A 24737-nucleotide genomic window follows, 5' to 3' on the forward strand; every position below is an offset into this window, starting at 1 on the left:
ATGTGACATTCTGCAGGCATGTCCCGACTTTTTGAATTAAACCACGTCTCAGTAATGGCAAATACATCTATGTTACCTGCACTAGCATCTAGTCTCATCTCGTCCATCTTATTCCTAGCACTGCGACTATTTGTGTAATAAATACTTAAAGACCCTCCTCTCTCTTTACCCTTCCTGCTCCTTTCTGTTATTCCACTAAACCTATTACTGTCCTTGTCAATTTGTGCCACTGGCTTTCCAATATCCACCTCATTATGCCTATTACTAGTTCTCCTAGTACTCATATTACTACCCTGAGACTTCACAGTTTTCCCGCAAAAACCCATACCACTAACTATTCCTAGTTTAAAGACCTAACAGCTCCCTCCACTGCGTTGGCCAGTGCTCCCACCCCACACCTAGATAAGTGAACCCCATCCCTGGCATACATGTCATTTCTGCCATAGAAGAGGTCCCAGTTGTCAATGAATGTTACCGCATTTTCCTTACAGTATTTGTCCAGCCAGCAATTGACACCAATTGCTCTGGACAACCATTCATTTCCAACTCCTCTCCTTGGCAAAGTGCCACATATGACAGGTTTCCCACCCTTCCTCCTAATTATCTCTATTGCTGACCTATACCTGCTAATCAGGTCCTCACTCCTACGTCTGCCAACATCGTTGCCTCCAGCACTGAGACAGATAATAGGATTACTCCCATTACCTCTCATGATGTCATCCAGATGGCTAACAATATCCTTCATCCCAGCCCCAGGAAAACACACTCTCTGCCTCCTACTCCTATCCTTCAAGCAGAATGCCCTATCCATGTACCTAATCTGGCTATCCCCAACAACAACAATGTTTTTACCTTCCTTGGCGTTGTCCGTCGTGATGCTCCGAGTAGTCGACTCACATTCGCCAGGTAGCATTACATCACTTGTAGAATTTGTCAAGACGTTAGATAAGATAAGATAAGATTTCGTTCGGATTTTTAACCCCGGAGGGTTAGCAACCCAGGATAACCCAAGAAAGTCAGTGCGTCATCGAGGACTGTCTAACTTATTTCCATTGGGGTCCCTAATCTTGTCCCCCAGGATGCGACCCACACCAGTCGACTAACACCCAGGTGCCTATTTGCTGCTAGGTGAACAGGACAATAGGTGTAAGGAAACGTGTCGAAATGTTTCCACCCACTGGGAATCGAACCCGAGCCCTCCGTGTGTGAAGCGGGAGCTTTAGCCACCAGGCCACCGGTGGGGTTTCTAGGGATGTCTCACTCATGTCTGCCAATGCTTCTTTGGTGCTCGTTGTGGCATTCCCAGTAGAATACTCGCATTCGTCAGGTAGCACCGAGAATGGGTTGAAAGTTTCCACGGTAGTCTTCTGGTTTCTCGTTGTTTCTGCCTCTCCAACCGTTTTCTTGATCTTCAGCTTGGTTCCATGTTGCCCGGCCACTGACCAAGCTCCCCTCTTAACCTGGGGACTCACAACAGGAGGATTACTACGAATCCTCTTGTTCTCCTCCGTTAATCGCCGTATCTCCATCTTAGCAACTCTGAGCTCTTCTCTCAGCTGCTGGTAAAGTTGCTCAAGAGAGGGCATCCTGGTTCAGATTCACAGAGAGCACACAAACAGGTCTTCACAGAGCTAAGTACACGTCACCACTGAGCTAGACAAGGATGTAAGCCACAGTACTGTGTCTTCCTTTGCTGATGACACCCGAATCTGCATGACAGTGTCTTCCATTGCAGACACTGCAAGGCTCCAGGCGGACATCAACCAAATCTTTTAATGGGCTGCAGAAAACAATATGAAGTTCAACGATGAGAAATTTCAATTACTCTGATATGGTAAACATGAAGAAATTAAAACTTCATCAGAATACAAAACAAATTCCAGCCACAAAATAGAGCGAAAAACCAACGTCAAAGACCTGGAGTGACCATGTTGGAGGATCTCACCTTCAAGAACCACAACATTGTATCAATTACATCTGATAGAAAAATGACAGGATGGATAATGAGAACCTTCAAAACTAGGGATGCCAAGCCCATGATGACACTCTTCAGATCACTTGTTCTATCTAGGCTCGAATACTGCTGCACACTAACAGCATCTTTCAAGGCAGGTGAAATTGCTGACCTAGAAAACGTACAGAGAACCTTCACGGCGTGCATAACGGAGATAAAACACCTCAATTACTGGGAGTGCTTCAAGTTCCTGAACCTGTACTCCCTGGAATGCAGGTGGAAGAGATATATGATTATATACACCTGGAAAATCCTAGAGGGACTAGTACCGAACTTACACACGAAAATCGTAACGAAAGCAAAAGACTCGGCAGATGATGCAACATCCCCTCAATGAAAAGTAGGGATGTCACTAGCACATTAAGAGACAATACAATAAGTGTCAGGGGCCCGAGACTGTTCAACTGCCTCCCAGCATACATAAGGGGGATTACCAATAGACCCCTGGCTGTCTTCAAGCAGGCACTGGACAAGCACCTAAAGTCAGTACCTGACCAGCCAGGTTGTGGCTCGTATGTTGGATTGCATGCAGCCAGCAGTAACAGCCTGGTTAATCAGGGTCTGATGCACCAGGAGGCCTGGTCACAGACCGGGCCACGGGGGCGTTGACCCCCGGAACTCTCTCCAGGTCTATATAAAATTATTTTAATGTTATTACTGTTAATTTGTATTATTTCTTGTGTATGTATATTGTTGACATTTTAATGTCATAAATGGAAAAAATCCTGGTGTAAAATTAGTGTTGTCTAAATATTTTGCAAATGTTAATTTGTATATTTTTTGGTGTATTTTATGAATAAATCATTTGTGGTTAGTGCATGTTTTTAATTCTACTAATAAGAAAATTAGTAGTAATGGAAGTATTATACCTGGAGAGGTTAGCTTTAGCCTTCCGGCTTTCATGATTCTTTTGTCTTGTACTTTGGCCACCGGTGGTCTGGTGGCTAAAGCTCCCGCTTCACACACGGAGAGCCCGGGTTCGATTCCCGGCGGGTGGAAATTCCGACACGTTTCCTTACACCTATTGTCCTGTTCACCTAGCAGCAAATAGGTACCTGGGTGTTAGTCGACTGGTGTGGGTCGCATCCTGGGGGACAAGATTAAGGACCCCAATGGAAATAAGTTAGACAGTCCTCGATGACGCACTGACTTTCTTGGGTTATCCTGGGTGGCTAACCCTCCGGGGTTAAAAATCCGAACGAAAAATCTCTCTCTCTCTCTTATCTGAGACACATTCGAGTTTCTCAGTAGTTTGTAGCACGTGACCATTCCCCAGGATGCGACCCACAACTATTGACTAACTCCCAGGTACCTTTTTACTGAAGGTTAACAGAGACAGTGGGTGTGAGGAGACGCCCATATGTCTGGCCCTACCCAATAGTGGTACAAATAATAGTTTTACCCCACTCAAGGTATTTATGTACCATTGGATGGAGTCCTGACGTCCCTTATATTTGGGGGCACAGAGGTCCCTTACATCTGTGAGGCCCTGAGGCTATTCACATCTGCACACAACAAATCCTGGCACAACCTACTGCTGTATGGTAATGCCTGTAATATTGTTTATAAGGTAAAAGGACCCCAATGGAAATTAGTCACCGACTCTTTTGGGTTATCCTAGGTTCTCTACACATGCTGCTACGTATGATAATCTATGTAACTATATTAGTGTATACCTGAATAAACTAACTTAGTCAACATCATTAATTTGCAGCACTCGCCAAATCTTAAGCACATTAGGATCTTATTTTCTCTGGAAAAGATATGCTCCTTTTCTGTGCATAGACTATAAACTCAGGTTGTAGAGATACGTTTCACCTGCTGTGCAAGATAAAGGAAGTCTTAGGAAAGTTTCTAATTGCTGATGGTGTGTGTATCTACTAGAACATGTTGATACTCCCATACAAGCTATTACAAAACACATAGCTGAGTCAGTGATAGGCTTCTAGGCTGGTGGCAGTAGTTTACTGTACGTGTGAATAAGTTTATTCAGGTATACACAAATACAGAAAATTTTATTTGGGATACATGTACTACCTAAAATGGTTAACCCAAGCTAACTCGCCAAACCTACTATAAAAACACGCATGTATCCACTTCTAATTGCGCTTGTTATAATAATTATTAGGTTAGGTAAGTTTCCTAAGATTCTTTTGGTACAAAATCGTTAATTTTTATATTAAAATGAAAAAAAATATATATCTTTCAATGTATAGGAGAAATTTTTAGAAAAGATTTAATTTTAAATGAGTTCTCATATACATAGTATACACATGTCGTGCCGAATAGGTAAAAGTAGTCAATTAGCAAAAACTCATTTAAAATTAAGTCCTTTCTAATATTTTTTTTATACATTTAAAGATATATATTTTTTCATGTATGTTTTTATAAAAATTAATGATTTTGTGTTATAAGAACCTTAGGAAACTTACCTAACTTTTTTGTAACAAGCGCTAGAATAAATGAACATAAACGACCAGTCAGATATGCAAAGAAGAGCTCGGCTATTTTCCATCATGTGAAATTTTATATCTGCACAATGATAAGAAAGGCGCTAAGACAAAATACAGAGTGGAAGATCCATTCAAAAAAATATTGGAATATTTGTTAATATTTCAAAAGGACAACCCCAACCAGATATTACCAAATTCACTTTGAGCTTGTACATATGAACTCCTAATTTAAGCTGAAATGTATTAACAGTACACATCCCTCATCTAGCCATTAAGTGAAATATTTTATACTACAGTTCCTCCCCTTCATATAGAGCTAGGATACGTACACACTTGAGGTTACCTGGAGGTTATTCCGGGGATCAACGCCCCCGCGGCCCGGTCCATGACCAGGCCTCCCGATGGATCAGGGCCTGATCAACTAGGCTGTTACTGCTGGCCGCACGCAGTCCAACGTACGAGCCACAGCCCGGCTGACCCGGCACTGACTTTAGGTATCTGTCCAGCTCTCTCTTGAAGGCAGCCAGGGGTTTATTGGCAATTTCCCTAATGCTTGATGGGAGGCTGTTGAACAGTTTTGGGCCCCGGACACTTATGGTGTTTTCCCTTAGTGTACCAATGGCGCCCCTACTTTTTATTGGGGGCATTTTGCATCGCCTGCCCAGTCTTTTACTTTCGTAGGGAGTGATTTCTATGTGCAGATTTGGGACCATTCCTTCCAAGATTTTCCAAGTGTAGATTATGATATATCTCTCCCTCCTGCGTTCCAACGAGTACAAGTCAAGTGCTTCCAAGCGTTCCCACCCCTCAGGGAAGGTTCCTTGATGTTGGTGAGGGGCTCTTGATTTAGAGAATTGGATCTGTGCTCCAGTTCCCCGAATTAAGCCTGAATGCCTTCCACATCCCCCCCCAGGTGCTGTATAATCCTACAGGTTTAGCGCTTCCCCCTTGATTATAATAATAATAATCCAAGCGTTCCCAGTAGTTAAGGTGCTTGACAGAACTTATACGTGCAGTAAAGGATCTCTGTACACTCTAGATCTGCGATTTCACCTGCTTTGAATGGAGATGTTAATGTACAGCAGTATTCCAGCCTAGAGAGAACAAGTGATTTGAAAAGGATCATTGGCTTGGCATCTCTCGTTTTGAAAGTTCTCATTATCCATCCTATCATTTTCTCTGCACGTGCGATCGTGGCACTGTTGTGATCCTTGAAAGTGAGATCCTCAGACATTACTACTCCCAGGTCCCTTACATTATTTTTCCGCTCTATTGTATGGCCGGAGTCAGTAGTATACTCTGTTCTAGTTATTATCTCCTCCAGTTTTCCATAACGGAGTAGTTGGAATTTGTCCTCATTGAACATCATATTGTTTACCGTTGCCCACTGGAAAACTTTGTTTATATCTTCTTGGAGGCCGCGTCCTCAGCAGATGATAGCCACATGCAGATTCTAGTATCATCCGCAAAGGATGATACGGTGCTGTGGTGTATATCTCTGTCTATGTCTGATATGAGGATAAGGAATAAGATGGGGGCGAGTACTGTGCCTTGTGGAACAGAGCTCTTCACTATGGCAGCCTCCAATTTAACTCGGTTGACCACTACTCTTTGTGTTCGATTTGTTAGGAAGTTGAAGATCCATCTCCCCACTTTCCCAGTTATTCCTTTAGCACGTATTTTATGGGCTATTACGCCATGATCGCATTTGTCAAATGCTTTTGCAAAGTCCTTTTCCACTCACGTATATAAAGTTTTATTCTCATTCTCTGTATTTATTGATGAAGAGGTTCACAGACCGAAATAAAACTTTACAGATGAACTAATCTCCTGTACTGTCCACATGTGAGCGTCCTTCTACCATGTCAATATTGGTTCACTAGCTATGGTAGCTTTAAAGGCTTTCTCCTGGAGTTTACCTGGAGAGAGTTCCCGGCAGAGTTGGAAGATGATGGGGATATAGACAAACATTCCACTATTGATTATATACAACAGCATCAACGATGATCTTCCAGTAAGACTGGAGTTATTTTTTAGTTGAAGGGGATACTGTCAAGCCTTTCTCTATGGACTCTGGATTTTGTCAAGCATTTGCTATGGGTTCATTAGTTATGGCAGGTTCAGAGATTTCCTTCCAGCAGAACTGGAGGTACTATTGCTTGGGTTATTCCCCTCAAGGGAGGTTCCTTGACGCTAGTGAGGGACCCTTGATCTAGGGAATTGGATCTGTGCTGTGGTTCCCTGAATTAAGCCTGAATACTTTCCAACCCCCCCACATGCGTTGTATAATCCTACGGGTTTAGCGCTCCCCATAATTATAATAATATTGCTTGGGTGATGAGGATATCATCAAGTATTTCGCTATGGATTCAATAACTGCGGCAACTTCAAAGGTCTCCTTTCAGCACTCTTGGCGTTACTATTACATGTAGGACATAGGAGAAAACAGGAAAAGGGGAAGAGCAACAGAGGCAGAACGGAAGAAAGGGGGGATAAGGAGCAACGTGAAGAAAATGATTGACGTCTGACTTCAATGGTTTTGGGCGGCGGCGTCACAAAGGACCGACTGAAGCCGGCGCCGCCTTGTGGAAAAGTGGACACCAGAACTAATTGATTCCTTCTGCCTTGGTGTGTGAGTCGTGTGAACCCTTAGTGACACCACAGCCAGCTACTGGTCTAGCAAAACCAAGGCCAGTTAGTGATTTGGTGACACCTCGACCAGTTATTGGTAAGGTGGCACCCTAGCCAGCTGCTACTCGAGTGACATGGGTACCACCTACTGGAATGAAAGAAATTATTCATTCCCCTTCTCTGTAAAATATTATTTTTAGTTACTGGTTTATGTCCAGTTCCTTCACATTTTCATATTCTCGAAGGTGGACCTGTGGTTTCCTGAATTATTTTTTCCCTTCCACTTTTTTTTAATTTCGTTCATATCTCCAGATCCCCAACCCCCTCATACGATCGGATTTCAATTTTGAATGGTAACAAGGACTAGACTCTAGGAACAATTGACGTGTGGGTGCTCTGTGACCAAAGTTAATGAACCCATTCCCAGCATCTCGACAGCAGTGGTAAATGAAATTCAATTTTGTAGACGCAAATTTAACAGTTTTATGTTAAATTGTCTGAATTTTTTATTCCTGTTTAATAATCACTATCAAAATATATGCGTCTACCCCTATTGAATGGCTTCAATGTTTAATTTCTGATGCATCTTATGGCCATAATAATACCCATTCAGATCAGTGTGTGGAAGAGTTTGTCAACGCAATAAATATATACTATTTAACATTCAAAATTGTTGGGATTTTTATGAAACTGGACAATCTTAAAACAACACAAAGTAATCCTTTTCTTACATGATTCTAGAGAATGCTAAAACTAATGCAACTGAAAAAAAAGAAAATATTGTAAAACTCTTGCTTTTATACCGTTTTTAAATTTCCTTAATTTAGTGAACCCTTAAATACTTCATGGCGTGATGCCAGAACCATCCATCTGTTAGCTACAGTTTCTTCACACCATCTTAGGTTTTCCTTCATAACTACAGATCGTCTTATCCAATCGGTAATATATTATTAGGTGAAGGTTTGTAGAGCAATTGACGGATATAGGAGTTCTCCACTCAGTTTTATGTGGACTATTCCCAAAATTTATTTCCACAAGATTGCTTTAAAAATCCTTTCTTGATTGGCTTTACAATTTCAGGCAATGCAGAATGATTGACTAATGTTGTTTTTGATTATATATTCACATATGTACACAAGCACATGAAGGTGATAGTGAGGAAGGTGACAGTGTGGTGTGGTGATGATGGGTGTAGTCATTGTGATTGTAGTGGTGACTGACACATAGATACACATGCATATAAATATGCATGCACATGTATGCATCCATACATGTATACATACACACATATATATTTACCAAATAGGTAAAACTGGTCAATCAGCAAGAACTCATTTAAAATTAAGTCCTTTCTAAACTTTTCTCTTATACGTTTAAAGATATATATTTTTTATTATGTTAATGTAAAAATTAATAATAAAAAAAATCTTAGAAAACTTATCTAACCTTATTATAACAAGCTCAGTTTAATTTAGCCTAATCCAACTAAATATATTTTAGATAAATTTACAATAATTTAATAATACACAGACACAATGTAATATATTTTTTTCGTTAGGTTCAGAATGATTTTTGCGAAATTATTACATACACAAATTTTCGCTTGCCTTATTCGGCAAGAAGAGCGTTGCTATTTAAGCCAAAATCGCAAGTTTACCTATTCGGCACGACACACACACACACACACACACACACACACACACACACACACACACACACACACACACACACACACACACACACACACACACACACAAGGTAACAGAAGTAAGACACGAGAGAGAGGGTTGGGTAGATTGCGTTTTCCTAGACTGCAGGAAGGCCTTTGACACAGTTCCCCACAAGAGATTAGTGCAGAAGCTGGAGGATCAGGCACACGTAAAAGGAAGGGCACTGCAATGGATAAGGGAATACCTGACAGGGAGGCAGCAACGAGTCATGGTACGTGAAGAGGTATCACAGTGGGCGCCTGTTACGAGCGGGGTCCCACAGGGGTCAGTTCTAGGACCAGTGCTATTTTTGATATATGTGAACGACATGATGGAAGGAATAGACTCTGAAGTGTCCCTGTTCGCAGATGACGTGAAGCTGATGAGAAGAATTAAATCGGACGAGGATGAGGCAGGACTGCAAAGAGACCTGGAGAGGCTGGACATGTGGTCCAGTAACTGGCTTCTCGAATTCAATCCAGCCAAATGCAAAGTCATGAAGATTGGGGAGGGGCAAAGAAGACCGCAGACAGAGTATAGGCTAGGTGGACAAAGACTACAGACCTCACTCAGGGAGAAAGACCTTGGGGTGACCATAACACCGAGCACATCACCGGAGGCACACATCAACCAAATAACCGCTGCAGCATACGGGCGCCTGGCAAACCTGAGAATAGCGTTCCGATACCTTAATAAGGAATCGTTCAAGACACTGTACACTGTGTATGTTAGGCCCATACTGGAGTATGCAGCACCAGTCTGGAACCCACACCTGGTCAAGCACGTCAAGAAGTTAGAGAAAGTACAAAGGTTTGCAACAAGGCTAGTCCCAGAGCTCAAGGGAATGTCGTACGAGGAAAGGTTAAGGGAAATCGGACTGACGACACTGGAGGACAGAAGGGTCAGGGGAGACATGATAACGACATACAAGATACTGCGGGGAATAGACAAGGTGGACAGAGATAGGATGTTCCAGAGAGGGGACACAGGGACAAGGGGTCACAACTGGAAGCTGAAGACTCAGACGAGTCACAGGGACGTTAGGAAGTATTTCTTCAGTCATAGAGTTGTCAGCAAGTGGAATAGCCTAGCAAGTGAAGTAGTGGAGGCAGGAACCATACATAGTTTTAAGAAGAGGTATGACAAAGCTCAGGAAGCAGAGAGAGAGAGGATCCAGTAGCGATCAGTGAAGAGGCGGGGCCAGGAGCTGAGTCTCGACCCCTGCAACCACAATTAGGTGAGTACAATTAGGTGAGTACACACACACACATGTATTATATATATTGTATATGCATGCAGAGGGATGTAATTAACAAGAAAAAGGCACAATACCGTTACTGGAACAATACACAAATAACCCGCACATAGGAGAGAGGACCTTACGACGACGTCTCGGTCCGACTTGGACCATTTACAAAGTCACTTTGTAAATTTACAAAGTGACTTTGTAAATGGTCCGTCTGACCGAAACGTTGTCGTAAGGTCCTCTCTCCTATGTGCGGGTTATTTGTGTAGAGGGATGCACCAGAGGCACACGAAAACGCAAGGGTATTGATTCATTACCTTTGTAACTTGTGAGTTCATTACCTTGTACCTAGTTCAGCCATCAAAACTTTGGGGCCCAGTCCCTGGACCCATTACGTACCTCTGTAATCTGTAAATACCTTTGTAACTTGTCATGATTGTGACTAGACCTACCTGGAGTTCATTACCTTTGTAAATTGTGAGTTCATTACCTTTGTAAATTGTGAATTCATTACCTCTGTAACTTGCTCAGCTATCAAAACTTTGGAGTCCAGTCCCTGGACCAATTATGTACCTCTGTAATCTTTTGACTACCGCGCACAGGATGGGTATGGGGTACATAATAAACATATTAAACTAACTATTGAGAATGACTATGGTAGGCTGGGGGAGGGGAAGAGTGTACTGGGGAATATTAGGAGGACTTAGGGGCTTAGGTGGATTAGGGGCATGGTTTGGTGTGGTGGAAGCCTCGCTTTTGACCCTTCCTAAGCGCTCCTACAGCTCCCAGGTAACCCATCCTCCAACTTATTTAGTCATCCTTGATCTTATTCGATTTAGAGTGAGTCCTTGGCACTTCTCTCCGCCATAGACCATTGTGAACATATTATCATTGATGGGGAAGTGCAAATGGTTTGTATGGACAGCGATTTCCTTTTATATTAGTGTTGGAGAAGGTTTATATAGCCATAGATTGGGAGGTAGAGTTTTTTTTATTATGTAGTTAGGTAACGCTAAGTATGGTCAAGTTAGGTTAGATTTAGCTAGGTATTATGAGGTTAATTTAGGTATGAAGCTGAGTTATTGTTGTTTTACCATCTTGTAAGGCAAATTTCTTTAATCATATTATATTTTATATATAATGTGAATATGGAATTAAACACTAAATGTGGGTAAATACCTAGAGGGGTAAGATTGAGTTAGGTTAGGTATGGTGAAGATGGGATAGGTTAGTTTAGTTTAGGTAAAGTTAGCTTAGGTAAGGTTATATTAGTCTAAGCAAGGTAAGGTTAGGTATGTAAAAGTTATGCTAGGTTTCGTATGCCGTTTGGTTAGGTATGCTAGGTTAGACTAGGCATGATAATATTAGGTAAAGTTATTCTAGGAATATGTGAAAATATGATATAAAATCTATTGGGAAAATGCTCTTAATAAATTTATCAAATGGAATTTATATTAAAAAATATTTGAAGAAACAGATGAGGGAAGGGTGAAGAAAATATCGAGAAATGTCTTAGATAAATATGGTAAATATAATTTAATGTTAATAAATGTGAAGATAGATGAAGGTAGCGTAAAAAAATGGGAAAATGCCTTAAATAAGTATATTAAATTTAATTTAATATTAAAAAATATATGTTGGGAAAGAAATGTCGATAAATTTATTAATATAATCTAAATAAACAAATGTGAAGATGGGCGATAATGGGATAAAAGTAAATCTTATTTATTGTCTTCAATAAGAAAAACGTAGTAATAGTGTTGGTAGAATTACCGACAGTTTGTTAGGTCACTTACGAAACTAATGTGACATATCATTGTGGCAACCTTTCGCTTTCCAGGAACTTTGTCAAGCAGTTACGTCTTGACAAAGCTACTCCGACATTGTGCCCAAACATTATCTCAAAAGGGTCGTAACTGATGGATTCCTGAACAGTTTTCTTACTACAAAGAGCAGCAGATGTAAGTAAAGAATCATCCCAGTCTGTAGGACTGGAATGATCATAGTTTTCAAGGTCTGACAGAAGTTTTCAAATGCGCCTTGTGAATGAAGGTGATAAGACACTGAAAAAACCTGTCAAATGCCCAGATGGCTCAAAACCCCATGAAATTCTCAAGTCTAACTGTGAGAGCAACTTTCCACAAATGCAGATGAAGTAAGGCTGAAAGGTCTCACATAAAGTTTGAAAATAAAATCAAACCTGGCTTAATTAACAGAAAGTGGTTGCAGCTTTGCTGTTGTCAGTGACAGAGTTTTGGTATACAAAAGATCTCTCCACAGTTCTTTTGCAACTTAAGTTTTTTTTTTTCCTTTCACAAGTGTTGGAAAACGAATAACTAGTTTCACAGGTGGTTTCAGGCTTAGTTTACTTGAAAAAGCTTCAGTGGGATCCAGCACACGAAACACAGCAAGAATGCTATCGTCTTCCAAGGAAAATCTCCTCATCATCAGCACGCATAGTTCTCAAAGACGCTACGGTACTTAAAAGAAATGGGTAAGTCCGAGGTACCAGGTGTAAAGTGTTGGGACTGAAATTCGATGTTCATCTTGCCGACTTTACCCACAGTGTAATAAAAAACAATATATGTTTTGTTACATGTGCCATCATTACTTTATGTATCTGTGCACCTCCTCCAGTTTTGTCCTTACTTGCCTCGCTTTGAAATTACAGCTGTAAAAGCTCCCAACTGTTGCAAAATTCTTGATATTACTTAGTTTCTAGAAAGCCACCTGCTGGAACTTATGATCCTGTCTGCTACAACTTGAAAAATAGCAGCATATGTCTTTTAGAAAAGATTCCAGCCACGAGGGTAGATGGCTTTCGTTTAATTTACACTAACAGATGTGCTCCTCTCAGTGTATACACACCCAGAGATATACACTGAGAGACATGCATATACATGTGTTGGTTTGCACAGAGACAATTAAACATGTGGAATATGGACAATAAATAGGAAGGAATAGGATGGAATAGAATAGGTTCACTGAAGAACATAGAATAAGGACAATAAATGGGATAGAAGTTAGTCAAATAAGAAAGAATAGGGATAAAATATGTTACAATAAGGACAAGAGAGAACATGGACAAAATAAGTCAGAAAACAATAGAATTGTTTCAAAATAGAGACAAAGGAGGTTTGACTAGGGACAAAAGAAAAAAAAAGACAATCGATGAAAATAAAACACCTGATAAACCAAATATTAGTTTTATTCACAGAGAAAGACAATACTAAGGTTTATATTCTTAAATGATTTAGTATCACAGTTTTATATTCTTCCTCCAAGGCTGCCGAAGAGCTTTCGATCCAAGGAACTGGATCAAATATTATCTAAATCCATCTTGTAATGGGGTAACTAAATAGTTAAAAAAATAGAGTTGATAATATGTATGTGTCTAAATACACTTATAAGAGCACATGTGAAATTAACATTGGTCAAGAATGTACACTGATATATACACTCAGTGTACACTGAGATATACACAACTTTCAGTATACAGTATATGGACTGATAAACACCTACTTAACTGTAAATTCACTGAGAGATACACATTTTTCGCTGTATGTGAACTGAGATATACTCTCCTCTCAGTGTATGTAAACTGAGATACACGCCTTTCTGGATATATTCACTGACATATACGCATTTTTCAGCGAATATCCTCTGATACGCCTTTCAGTGTATACACATCGAGATATGAAGCTCTCAATGTATATAATACACACCTGTCGGTGGATATACACATAGAGATAAAATCTCTCAGTGGATATACTCTGAGAAACCTAATTCTCAATATATACACACTGAGATATTCAATTCTCAGTGCCTATACACCTATCATTGCATATTTACAGAAATACACACATCTCATTGTATACACAATGAGAGATAAACACCACTCAGTGCATGTACAGTAAGAGAAACACTTCTCAGTGCATGTACACTAAGGAATACACACCTCTCAGTGTGTATGTGCTGAGACAAACACACACATTTAGGTATATATACTCTATGCACACACACTACTAATACACTATATGCTCTTGATGTACACTGAGATACACAGCTCTTGGTGAATAAACGGCTAGGGATACATAGTTCTCATTGTGTGTGTGTGTGTGTGTGTGTGTGTGTGTGTGTGTGTGTGTGTGTGTGTGTGTGTGTGTGTGTGTGTGTGTGTGTGTGTGTGAGTGATTGTATAGTTAAAATTCTTATTGTAATTATCATAATTAGTTTAAGGAACTGCTGAGTTGTTCCCTCACGTTGTCATTTGTGCAAGACTTGGTTATTAAATAACTATAGCAACCAGTTGAATTATTTATAGGTTATGTTTCAGTTAAAGTTAGAGATTAGTGGACGGAGGATCGAACCTACATCACACCATGTGCTATAAGGATTCTTAGGTTAAACGCCTATCTACTGATTGGTTCCTAAGGATTAAGTCCAGTCACTTACTTGAGGGTCATTAAGACTGCATGTAAACTGCACACCACAAATCAAGGATACTTTAATTCGTACATAGTGATTAACATAAGCTCCCAGAATATATTTATTGTGGATATATACACCACTCATTGTGTATACATTATGGAAAGAATATATACTTCAAGAAAAACACTTCTCAGTGTATATACTCTAAGAGATGTATATAAATGATTCACATAACAGAATAATCTCATTCGAGACAGCAATGAATATATATATATATATATATATATATATATATATATATATATATATATATATATATATATATATATATATATATATATATATATATATATATATATATATATATATATATATATATATATATATATATATATATATATATATATATATATATATGTCTTTAAATGTGTATATATATATATATATATATATATATATATATATATATATATATATATATATATATATATATATATATATATATATATATATATATATATATATATATATATGTCGTGCCGAATAGGATTTTCAAGAACTCATTTAAAATTAAGTCCTTTCTAAAATTTTCACTTATACGTTTAAAGATATTTTTTTCATTTATGTTAATGTAAAAATTAATAATTTTGTACCAAAAGGACCTAAGAAAACTTACCTAACCTTAAAATAACAAGCGCAGTTTAATTTAGCCTAATACAACTAAATATATTTTAGATAAGTTTACAATAATTTAATAATAAACAAACACAATGAAATATATTTTTTTTCATTTTTTGCGAAATTATTGCTTACACAAATTTTCGCAAGAAGGCATTGCTATTTGAGCCAAAGTCGCAAGTTTTCCCATATATATCTAGGTAGTAGGTTGGTAGACAACAACCGCCCATGGAGGTACGACCGTCCTGCCAAGTGAGTGCAAAATGGAAACCTGTAATTGTTTTACACGATGGTACGATTGATGGTGTTTGTTTTCCGTCTCATATACATGCAGGGTTTCAGGTACGTCTTGCTACTTCTACTTACGCTTAGGTCACACTACACATGCATGTACAAGCATATATATATATATATGTGTATATATATATATATATATATATATATATATATATATATATATATATATATATATATATATATATATATATATATATATATATATATATATATATATATATATATATATATATATATATATGTGTATATATCCCACTTACGAAACTTAAATAGCCACCAGTAGCTAACTACCATAGGTGATGTTGGCATTGTTTGCCAGCCATATATGGGTAGTTTTATTGTGGGTACCTATGACACCGTGGCTGGAACATTTCAAAACTAACTACAGTATCGTGATTGGAACAATTCACACTTAAAAAACATTCCTGTGGATGGCTTGATCACAAATAACTCATAATAATGTGGTTGAAACACTTCATAACTAACCCACAATACTATGACCGGAACAATTTACAACTAATCCAGGAATATCAAGTTTGCACACCATTCTTTTGAAGACTTACTGGTGAACTGGTCCGGTTGTACTGCATACTTGTGGTATGTGTCATAGCCTGTCCTGACGAACCTCTTTTACCCTCTCACTCTTAACCTACTTGGATTATCCCAGATTCAAGGGCCCCTCTCCTGCCCTACTTAAGTTATCCCAGTATCAGGTACCCTTTCTCAAGTACCATTTTCAGTGCCGCTAATCAAGGTCCCTCTCTTAAGGAACCATTAAAGGAGCAAATTCTTGCACCACGAGTTCTAAAAGGCCAGAATTTATCATTGAATGTTCATTTAGTTTACTTATTTGTGGCCAAATATTCGTTGTTGTTTTTTTAAGCTTATGTGACCCAACCCAATCTAACCTAACCAGACCTGAAGTGAACTATTCTAACATAATGTAATCTAATATAGCCTACCATAACGTAGCCTAACATAATCAATCCTAACCTAATGTAGCCTAACCTAACGTAATCTGAATTAAAGGAATCTAATGCAACAAAGTAATACAGCTTATCTAACTTAACCTATCCTAACCTAACTTCAAGTAAAAGAACTAGGATTTGAAAAATAGGAATCACTAAGAAATTGAGTACACTGGACACCATTTCCAAAACTGACGTTATTAAAATAAGGATAAGTTGCTTGAAGACTTGTTCCAAGGAGCCTGATAATATTATGGCAGGGGAGATGCTGCTAGTCGCACAATTCTTGGAGCTCTTAGTTCCTGGCAGACCTTTAGGTCAATAGATGAGCCTGCGATGCTGTCTACCTCCTCAATGGTAGCAATGGAGGCTTCAGTGTATGGAGTAGTAACTCCAGTTCGTGAGGTATACGGGGTCCGCTGGGGGCCTCTTGGTCCCGGTGGACTGTTGTCATTATTGTTCCGGCTCATCAATTTTTGTGAAGAGTCCTGGTCGGCGGGTTCGTGAGTGTAATACAAGGCCGAATGTCTTCTGGCTAAGAGGAAAGCAGCAGCTACTACCAACAGCAGAGCCAGCACGAGCCCGCACCCGACACCCACGATTAGCGCCATATGGTCCCCGAAAAACACGTCGAAACTCTCCTCTTCTGCAGATTCTTGTGGGTGCTGTTCGTTGTGTGAGCGTGGATCGTCATTCTGGGCGCCTCCAAGCCAAACTGGCCAGGCAGGGGCTTCCTGGACACATTCAGGAATGTGGGTTTTGTTCAGAAGCTGTAATTCCTGGCCCACTAGTTCCTGTGGCCCTGCACATCTCAGGCAGCGTGGGGATATGGGCATATCCCGACATACGGACTCTGCATGAGGGTGGTGAGAGGCATTGGGATCTCTCAGCCAATCCAACATGGGTGCCACGTGACATCGCTGGCACTGCCATGGGTTTCCCTGCATCCAGACTTGCTCCAGTGATGCCATGGTGGTAAAGGCAGTGACCAGGTCTTGCTGCAACCCTCGGAAGTTGTTGTGCGACAGGTCCAGAGTTATCAGGTGAGGTGTGGCGAACAATGCAGATACTGGAAAATCTGAGAGGAAATTTCCGGACACGTTGAGAATCTTGAGGTGTCGTGACTGCCGAAGTAGGTCCCCAGGAAGGTGAGTCATAGTCAGTTCACTTAGTTCCAGGTGCCTCAACTGTCTGGCTCGAGGAATAACTTGAAGCAATTTATCCACTCTAATTGGGTTGGCAGTGAGTCTTAAATACCTCAGCCTAGTAAAACCATCACTTAGGGCGTCAGAACGAAGCCGTGTGAGTCTGTTGTATGCCAGATCTAAGAAGGTGAGAGATGAATTTGCCATAGCTTGTGGACTCATGGTAGACAAGCGGTTGTTGGACAGAGTGAGAGTAGAGAGTGGTGGGCCAGACAAACCATTAGATATCAGTGCCGATATGTGATTACTATCAAGGTTCAGTGTCACTAAATGCCTCGATAGAGCCAATGGCGGTACCTCCGTCAATCTGTTCTGACGAAGATCCAGCAGACGCAACTCTGGCAGCGCCTTCATGAGTTGTTCTGTCACAGCCTGAAGGCCACACGCAGCACATCTCAACTCCCTCAGATTGGGAGCGTCGGTGAAGCGATCAGGTGGCAGGATTCCCAGGGGATTGTGACTGATATCCAGCGCCTCTAAGAGTGAGAGGCCGTACAGTACCCTGGGAACGACCTCCGGAAGACGGTTATTAGCCAAGCTGAGGTAACGAAGGTGTCGAATATGACGGAACACCGCCGATGGCACGGATTCCACTTGGTTATGGCTAAGATCTAACGTATGCAAGCTGTCAGCACCGCGAAAATTGGTATCAATAAGGGCAGTGATGGCGTTATGGGACACATTAAGGGTGTGGAGACGTCGAAGGCCCCAGAAAGAATGAGCACCCAATGCGGGCACCCCAGAACCGGTTACACTCAACATCTCAAGACGTCGATGACCCTTGAAGATTGGACCTAGAGTCAGGGCATTGGGTCGCCCTGGTGGAGACCCGACCTCCAACACCTCTACGTCAGAAGGCATCTCCAGCACCGGAAGGGGGTCGACCAGGCCTCCGGTGTTACATATCACTTGACGGCGACCACGGGGATCCAGCGGACAGAAGCACACGCTGGGGCATGAACTGGGGGAGGCCGCCGCCACACAAGACGCCAGCATACACAGCAGCCATAGCAGCATCTGAAAGATAAGATGGTTATTAGCTTTCTATTTATCACCTCCAGAGGATTATCACTAGTAATCTTTCTTAATTCGATTGCAAAGGCAACGGCTCATGTGGCATGCAAAGAGTACATAACCTTTATTCGGCGCATGTACACACCCTCATTGAAAGGCTATCTCCCCAACCAGCGAACCAGGTACTAAGGGTTGATGATGGGGCCCCGTCGTTCAATCAGTACTCAGGTTCCAGCCAATGAGAAGATGGTTTTGGCAATCGCAGAGGTGTTGTGGGCACCACTCACCTGTTTGCCCTTGTCATTCCCATTCCAGAGCTGGTTGAAGCACGGTCTGCTCTCTAGTGGCTTCTAGTCTGCCTTGCTTACCGTGGAGTGCACTAATATCTATTGTTGTACATAGTGTATATAGTGTACATACTTCTGTTCTAAATTGGTGAAGGATAATACAAGTCAAAAGTTTTTCTGCTGTGTTCATTTTGTTCCCTTTACACCCAGGATAACAGGCCTTTGGGACTCCTGGGTTGTAATAGCTCAGGAAGAAAATTCTCGCTTTACTGTTAATAAAAACATAAATTATATACATCGATGGCTCTAAAAGAATACTGCAAAAGTTGCATCTGCTCTGTTTTCCACCTCCCTACACAAAAAGTATAGTAACCATATTGAGTTAGATATAAAAATTAATATTATGAATTGGTATGTTTGTCACACTGATGGCTCTAAAGTTAACTTATAACAATGGGCTTGACTCCTTGATCATTACCGATTTTACGTTATCACTTCATGCATTTGACTCACATAATGACTGACAACATGCTCAATGGTAAAGCCAGGTATAGATATTAAAAAAAGAGAAAGCAGTTATAATATATTTTTAATGAATTCTACCACACATTGAATTACTCCATGGTATGTAGCGCTGTGCGCCCCTTGTGGGTTAAGCGCTTAGTTATGATTATAATAATAATCTTTCACCGTAAAGCTGAACGTTCCGTCTAGGAAAAAAACACTAATATAAGCTTGGTTTGTTTGTGTCAAGCATTGGTAATAATATTAAGAGGGGAGAGAATAAAGACTCTGAATGCGATAATAATTCAATTAGAAGGTTGGTTAGATTTATGATGATACAGAACGGTAGATAAGCACATTTACGGAACAAATGTTCCGTAACGATGTTATAACCAAGAGAAGGTATCTCTAAATGTTGAAAATTATATGAAAAACCGACAAGTTGATGATTAAGATACAGGAGCAACAGCTATGTAGCTTTATTGCTGAAACGTTTCGTCAAATACAAATTCAGCAGGTGTAGTAGTGAAATAAAGATGATGTAAGCAGTCCATCAACCTTGGAGAAATAGCAATTGAGGTGGTCAGTCCCTCAACCTGGAGAAGAGTCTAGCGCCATGGTCTGGAACGACATCGTTCCAGTGGTCAGTCCTGCGGTTACCTTATTGAACACAATGTACATCATTTTTCACTTATTGAGGGATATAGAGATAGATGCATAATTACCTGTGAATTTTATCAAGGCAACCTACTAATAATAATGAAAAGTCAGATATTTTGAGCAAACATCCTAAATTTTTCCTGTAACAGATGTAATGTAGATTGGAAATATTATTCAGATGTACTTCTTTTGGGCCAAAGCCGTAGGCCTCTCGTGTATGACTATGTTCTTGCGCTAACGCGCTTTGTAACCTAACACACACACACACACACACACACACACACACACACATGCATATCCAAAGGTACGTACACACACGCACACGCGCTCCCATGCACACTCACAAACACATAGATACACACACACGAACACACACGTACATACACACAGGAACGCACACACAAAGACATACACACAAAATAGGAAGTAATTTCACAGTCTGCTACACGTTATACACACAGGAATCTTGTTATCACTCACCCCAACACAGAGGTAACACCTAACACCCCATACACACCCAGTCACATCTACACACACACACACACACACACACACACACACACACACACACACACACACATGACATGCAAAGGTTTGTAACAAGACTAGTCCCAGAGCTAAGAGGTATGTCCTACGAGGAGAGGTTAAGGGAAATCAACCTGACGACACTGGAGGACAGGAGAGATAGGGGCGACATAATAACGACATGCAAAATACTGAGAGGAATTGACAAGGTGGACAAAGACAGGATGTTCCAGAGATGGGACACAGCAACAAGGGGACACAGTTGGAAGTTGAAGACACAGATGAATCACAGGGATGTTAGGAAGTATTTCTTCAGCCACAGAGTAGTCAGGAAGTGGAATAGTTTGGGAAGCGATGTAGTGGAGGCAGGATCCATACACAGCTTTAAGCAGAGGAATGATGAAGCTCATGATTCAGGGAGAGTGACCCAGTAGCGACCAGTGAAGGGGCGGGGCCAGGAGTTATGACTCTATCCAATCAACCACAACTAGGTGAGTACACACACACACACACACACACACACACACACACACACACACACACACACACACACACACACACACACACACACACATCGGCCTGACGACACTGGAGGACAGGAGGGTCAGGGGAGACATGATAACGACATATAAAATACTGCGTGGAATAGACAAGGTGGACAAAGACAGGATGTTCCAGGGAGGGGACACAGAAACAAGAGGCCACAATTGGAAGTTGAAGACACAAATGAGTCAGAGAGATATTAGGAAGTATTTCTTCAGTCACAGAGTTGTAAGGCAGTGGAATAGCCTAGAAAATGACGTAGTGGAGGCAGGAACCATACACAGTTTTAAGACGAGGTTTGATAAAGCTCATGGAGCGGGGAGAGAGAGGGCCCAGTAGCAACCGGTGAAGAGGCGGGGCCAGGAGCTAAGACTCGACCCCTGCAACCACAAATAGGTGAGTACAAATAGGTGAGTACACACGTGAAACAGTACTATTTACATCCCCCAGCAGGTGAAACATAACACCTCCCCTGACTCCCCCAGCAGGTGAAACATAACACCTCCCCTGACTCCCCCAGCAGGTGAAACATAACACCTTCCCCTCACGCACCCCAGCAGGTGAAACATAACACCGCAACAATATTTGGCAGAGGCGACACCAGCTTCCGGTTCCAGACTAAAGCTACTTCCGTTCATGACTGAATTACATGTTAAGCCTTGTTCCATTGATGTTTTTAATCTAAGGAACAAGAGTATCAGAAGTGTAGATGATTCATTACCTCTGTAACTTGCCATGATTGTGACCAGATCTACCTGGAGTTCATTACCTTTGTAACTTGCTCAGCTATCACAACTTTGGGGTCCAGTCCCTGGACCCATTATATACCTCTGTAATCTTTTGACTACCACCCTATCATCTTAGAATCTAACCTAATTACTTTTGATTCCACAGGTGCGGTATGACTCCTGCGGGTTTAGCGCCTCCCAGCAAATATAATGAAAATAATATTTTTTTTTTGTGGAAGAACAAGGTATGGTGTCATGTCACGAGACAGTAGACGGAGGATCGAGCCCACACCTCTGTCAAGGATGATACACAGGCTTTGTGGACGGAGGTTCAAACTTCAATTAGACTCTGACCTCCTCCTCCTCCTCCTCCTCCTCATTTTCCCCCTTCTCCCGCCCTTTCTCCTCTTTCCCCTTCTCCTCCTCTTCCCCTTCTTCTCCCCTTTCTTCTCCTCTTCCCCTTTCTCCTCTCCCTACTCTTTTCCCCTTCTCCTCTACTCTTCCTGCACGGCATTTTTCACTTATTATCTATCACTCATTATTACGGTCTCTCTACTTCCTCTTTCCGCTCATATCTGCTTCCTGTTCATATTCTTTTCCTGTCCTTGTTCTCCCATCTTCGTCTCCTTCTTCATCTTTCTTATATTCTATAGGAATTTACCTCCTTTCCACACCTTTTATCCTCTCCTCCTTCACCTGTCTTCCTCTCCACCTTCACCTGTCTTCCTCTCCACTTTCACCTGTCTTCCTCTTCTCTTTCACCTGTCTTCCTCTCCTCCCAGAGAAGAGTGACAAAGTAAAAATCTGTAGAGAAATTCTAAAGTTTACATAATGCAATGTGTATGGTTTATATGCAACATTTTTTGGAACTAGACTAATTTCAACTTGATGCCTTAAATTGTATGTGATTACTCTGGATCAACTGCCATGTGCCAGTATGTAGAGTGCCATCTTAATCAACATTTCCTTAGTACTTTGGAAGGAAGAGGGAGGTGGCACTTATATCTTTTATCACTCATTGGCACTCTTGGGAAGTGAAGGAAGGGGTGTGGCACTCATAACTTTAATTATCAGTGGTTCTCTGGGATAATTAAAGAGGCAGTGGCACCTCTACCTTACTCATCACTCATTCGAACTCTGGGGGGAAAGGGATGCCACTGTCATCTCATTACTCACTGTTTGGCACTGTGCATGGAGGGAATTGCATTTGTACCTTGTTCATTACTCATTGGCACTGTGTGAAGGAGGGAGTGGAGGGGTGACCCTTCCGGGGGAGAGTGGGAGGGAGACTGGCACTCATATCTTGTTTATCGTTTGTTGGTGCAGTGGGTGAGGGATGAAGGAGAGACGCTACGAGGGGGGTGGCACTGAAGGGGGGAGGATTTATAGGGTAGCACTATAGGAGTGGGGGAAGAGTGGCACTGTAAGGGAGGTGCAGAAGAGTGGCACTGTAAGGGAGGTGCGGAAGAGTGGCACTGTCAGGGAGGTGGGGAAGAGTGACTCTGCCAGGGAGGTAGGGAAGCATCGTAGAGAAAAAAAAGAGGATTGCACTATGGGGAGGAGGGAGGGAAGGAGGATGTGGCACACCTATCTAATTCATCATTATTGGCACTGTGAGAGTAAGGAACTTGGCACTCCCGTCTTTTCCCCCCATCTATTTTAGTTTTGTGACTTCCCACCTATCCAATAATATACTCACAAGGAAGAACTAAACCCGCTGGGGCACATAGCACCTCGGTTATCAGGATATCAAATTTGAATCAAGGAAATGAAAAGCTGCTGTAAGTCCTTGAAGCAGGACTCCCACAGCAGCCAGACCTTTAACAGCCAGGGTAAAAGTACTTGAACCTCGTCACAGGTATTTCACAGGTATATCACTGGTATGTCACAGGTATGTCATTGGTATGGCACTGGTATGTCACAGGTATGTCCCAGGTATGTCACTGATATGACACAAGTATGTCATAGGCATGGCACTTGTATGTCACTGGTATGACACTGGTAAGACACAGGTATGTCACTGGTATGACACAAGTATGTCATTGGTATGGCACTGGTATGCCACTGGTATGACACTAATATGACACAGGTATGTCATTGGTATGGCACTGGTATGTCACTGGTATGACACTGGTATGACAGAGGTATGCCATAGGTATGTCACTGGTATGTCACTGGTATGGCACTGGTATGCCACAGGTATGCCACTGGTATCTCTCTGGTATGGCACTGGTATGCCACAGGTATGTCACTGGTATGACAGGTATGTCACAGGTGTGTCACAGGTATGTCACAGGTTTGCCACTAAAACATAGACGATACAAAAACAAATTTCAACCATATTGTTACAAGGTGAAGCAAGGGAGTAAATCCGGCTTAAAAGGGATTAAATCCGGCTCAAATTGGATTGGAATGAATTCTCTCGAAGTTTGAGCTGAACAAAACGGAACTGGGATAAGAAGGATTACCTTAGATGAAATAGGATTTGGGGAGTGGCTTAAGGAATTGCCACCCCACAATATGAAGGAGAATTAAATCGTTTGATATTAAAAAACTCGTAAACCACGACAAGTGTGGTTCGTAGATGTGATAGAGCATGCATGATGTGCATGCGTGATGTCACCGTGGTGCACGCGTGATGTCACCATGGTTGTTTAATATGTTTATAGATGGAGTTGTCAGAGAAGAGAATACAAGGGTATTGGGGAAAGGCGTGGAATGCCAAGATAAAGAATCTAACACAAAATGAGAGCTGTCATAGTTGCCTTTTGCTGATGACACTGTGCTTTTGGGAAATTCTAGAGATAAGTTGCAAAGGTTGGAGGACGAATTTGGGAGGGTATG

The 24737-nt window shown here is 41.3% G+C and overlaps 1 protein-coding gene across 2 annotated transcripts in view; it reads right to left on the reverse strand.

The window, feature by feature from the left end:
* Positions 1-16205: 16205 nt before the first annotated feature.
* LOC128691654 (insulin-like growth factor-binding protein complex acid labile subunit) overlaps positions 16206-24737 on the reverse strand; it is a 64448-nt gene continuing 55916 nt past the window's right edge. For both annotated transcript variants that reach the window (XM_053780499.2, XM_053780500.2), the window contains one exon: positions 16206-18649. In XM_053780499.2, coding sequence (XP_053636474.1) covers positions 16679-18649 — 1971 coding nt within the window. In that variant the 3' untranslated portion in view covers positions 16206-16678. The remainder of the gene's footprint in view (positions 18650-24737) is intronic.

This window comes from Cherax quadricarinatus, chromosome 26 (genome assembly GCF_038502225.1).
Source record: "Cherax quadricarinatus isolate ZL_2023a chromosome 26, ASM3850222v1, whole genome shotgun sequence".
NCBI lineage: Eukaryota > Metazoa > Arthropoda > Malacostraca > Decapoda > Parastacidae > Cherax > Cherax quadricarinatus.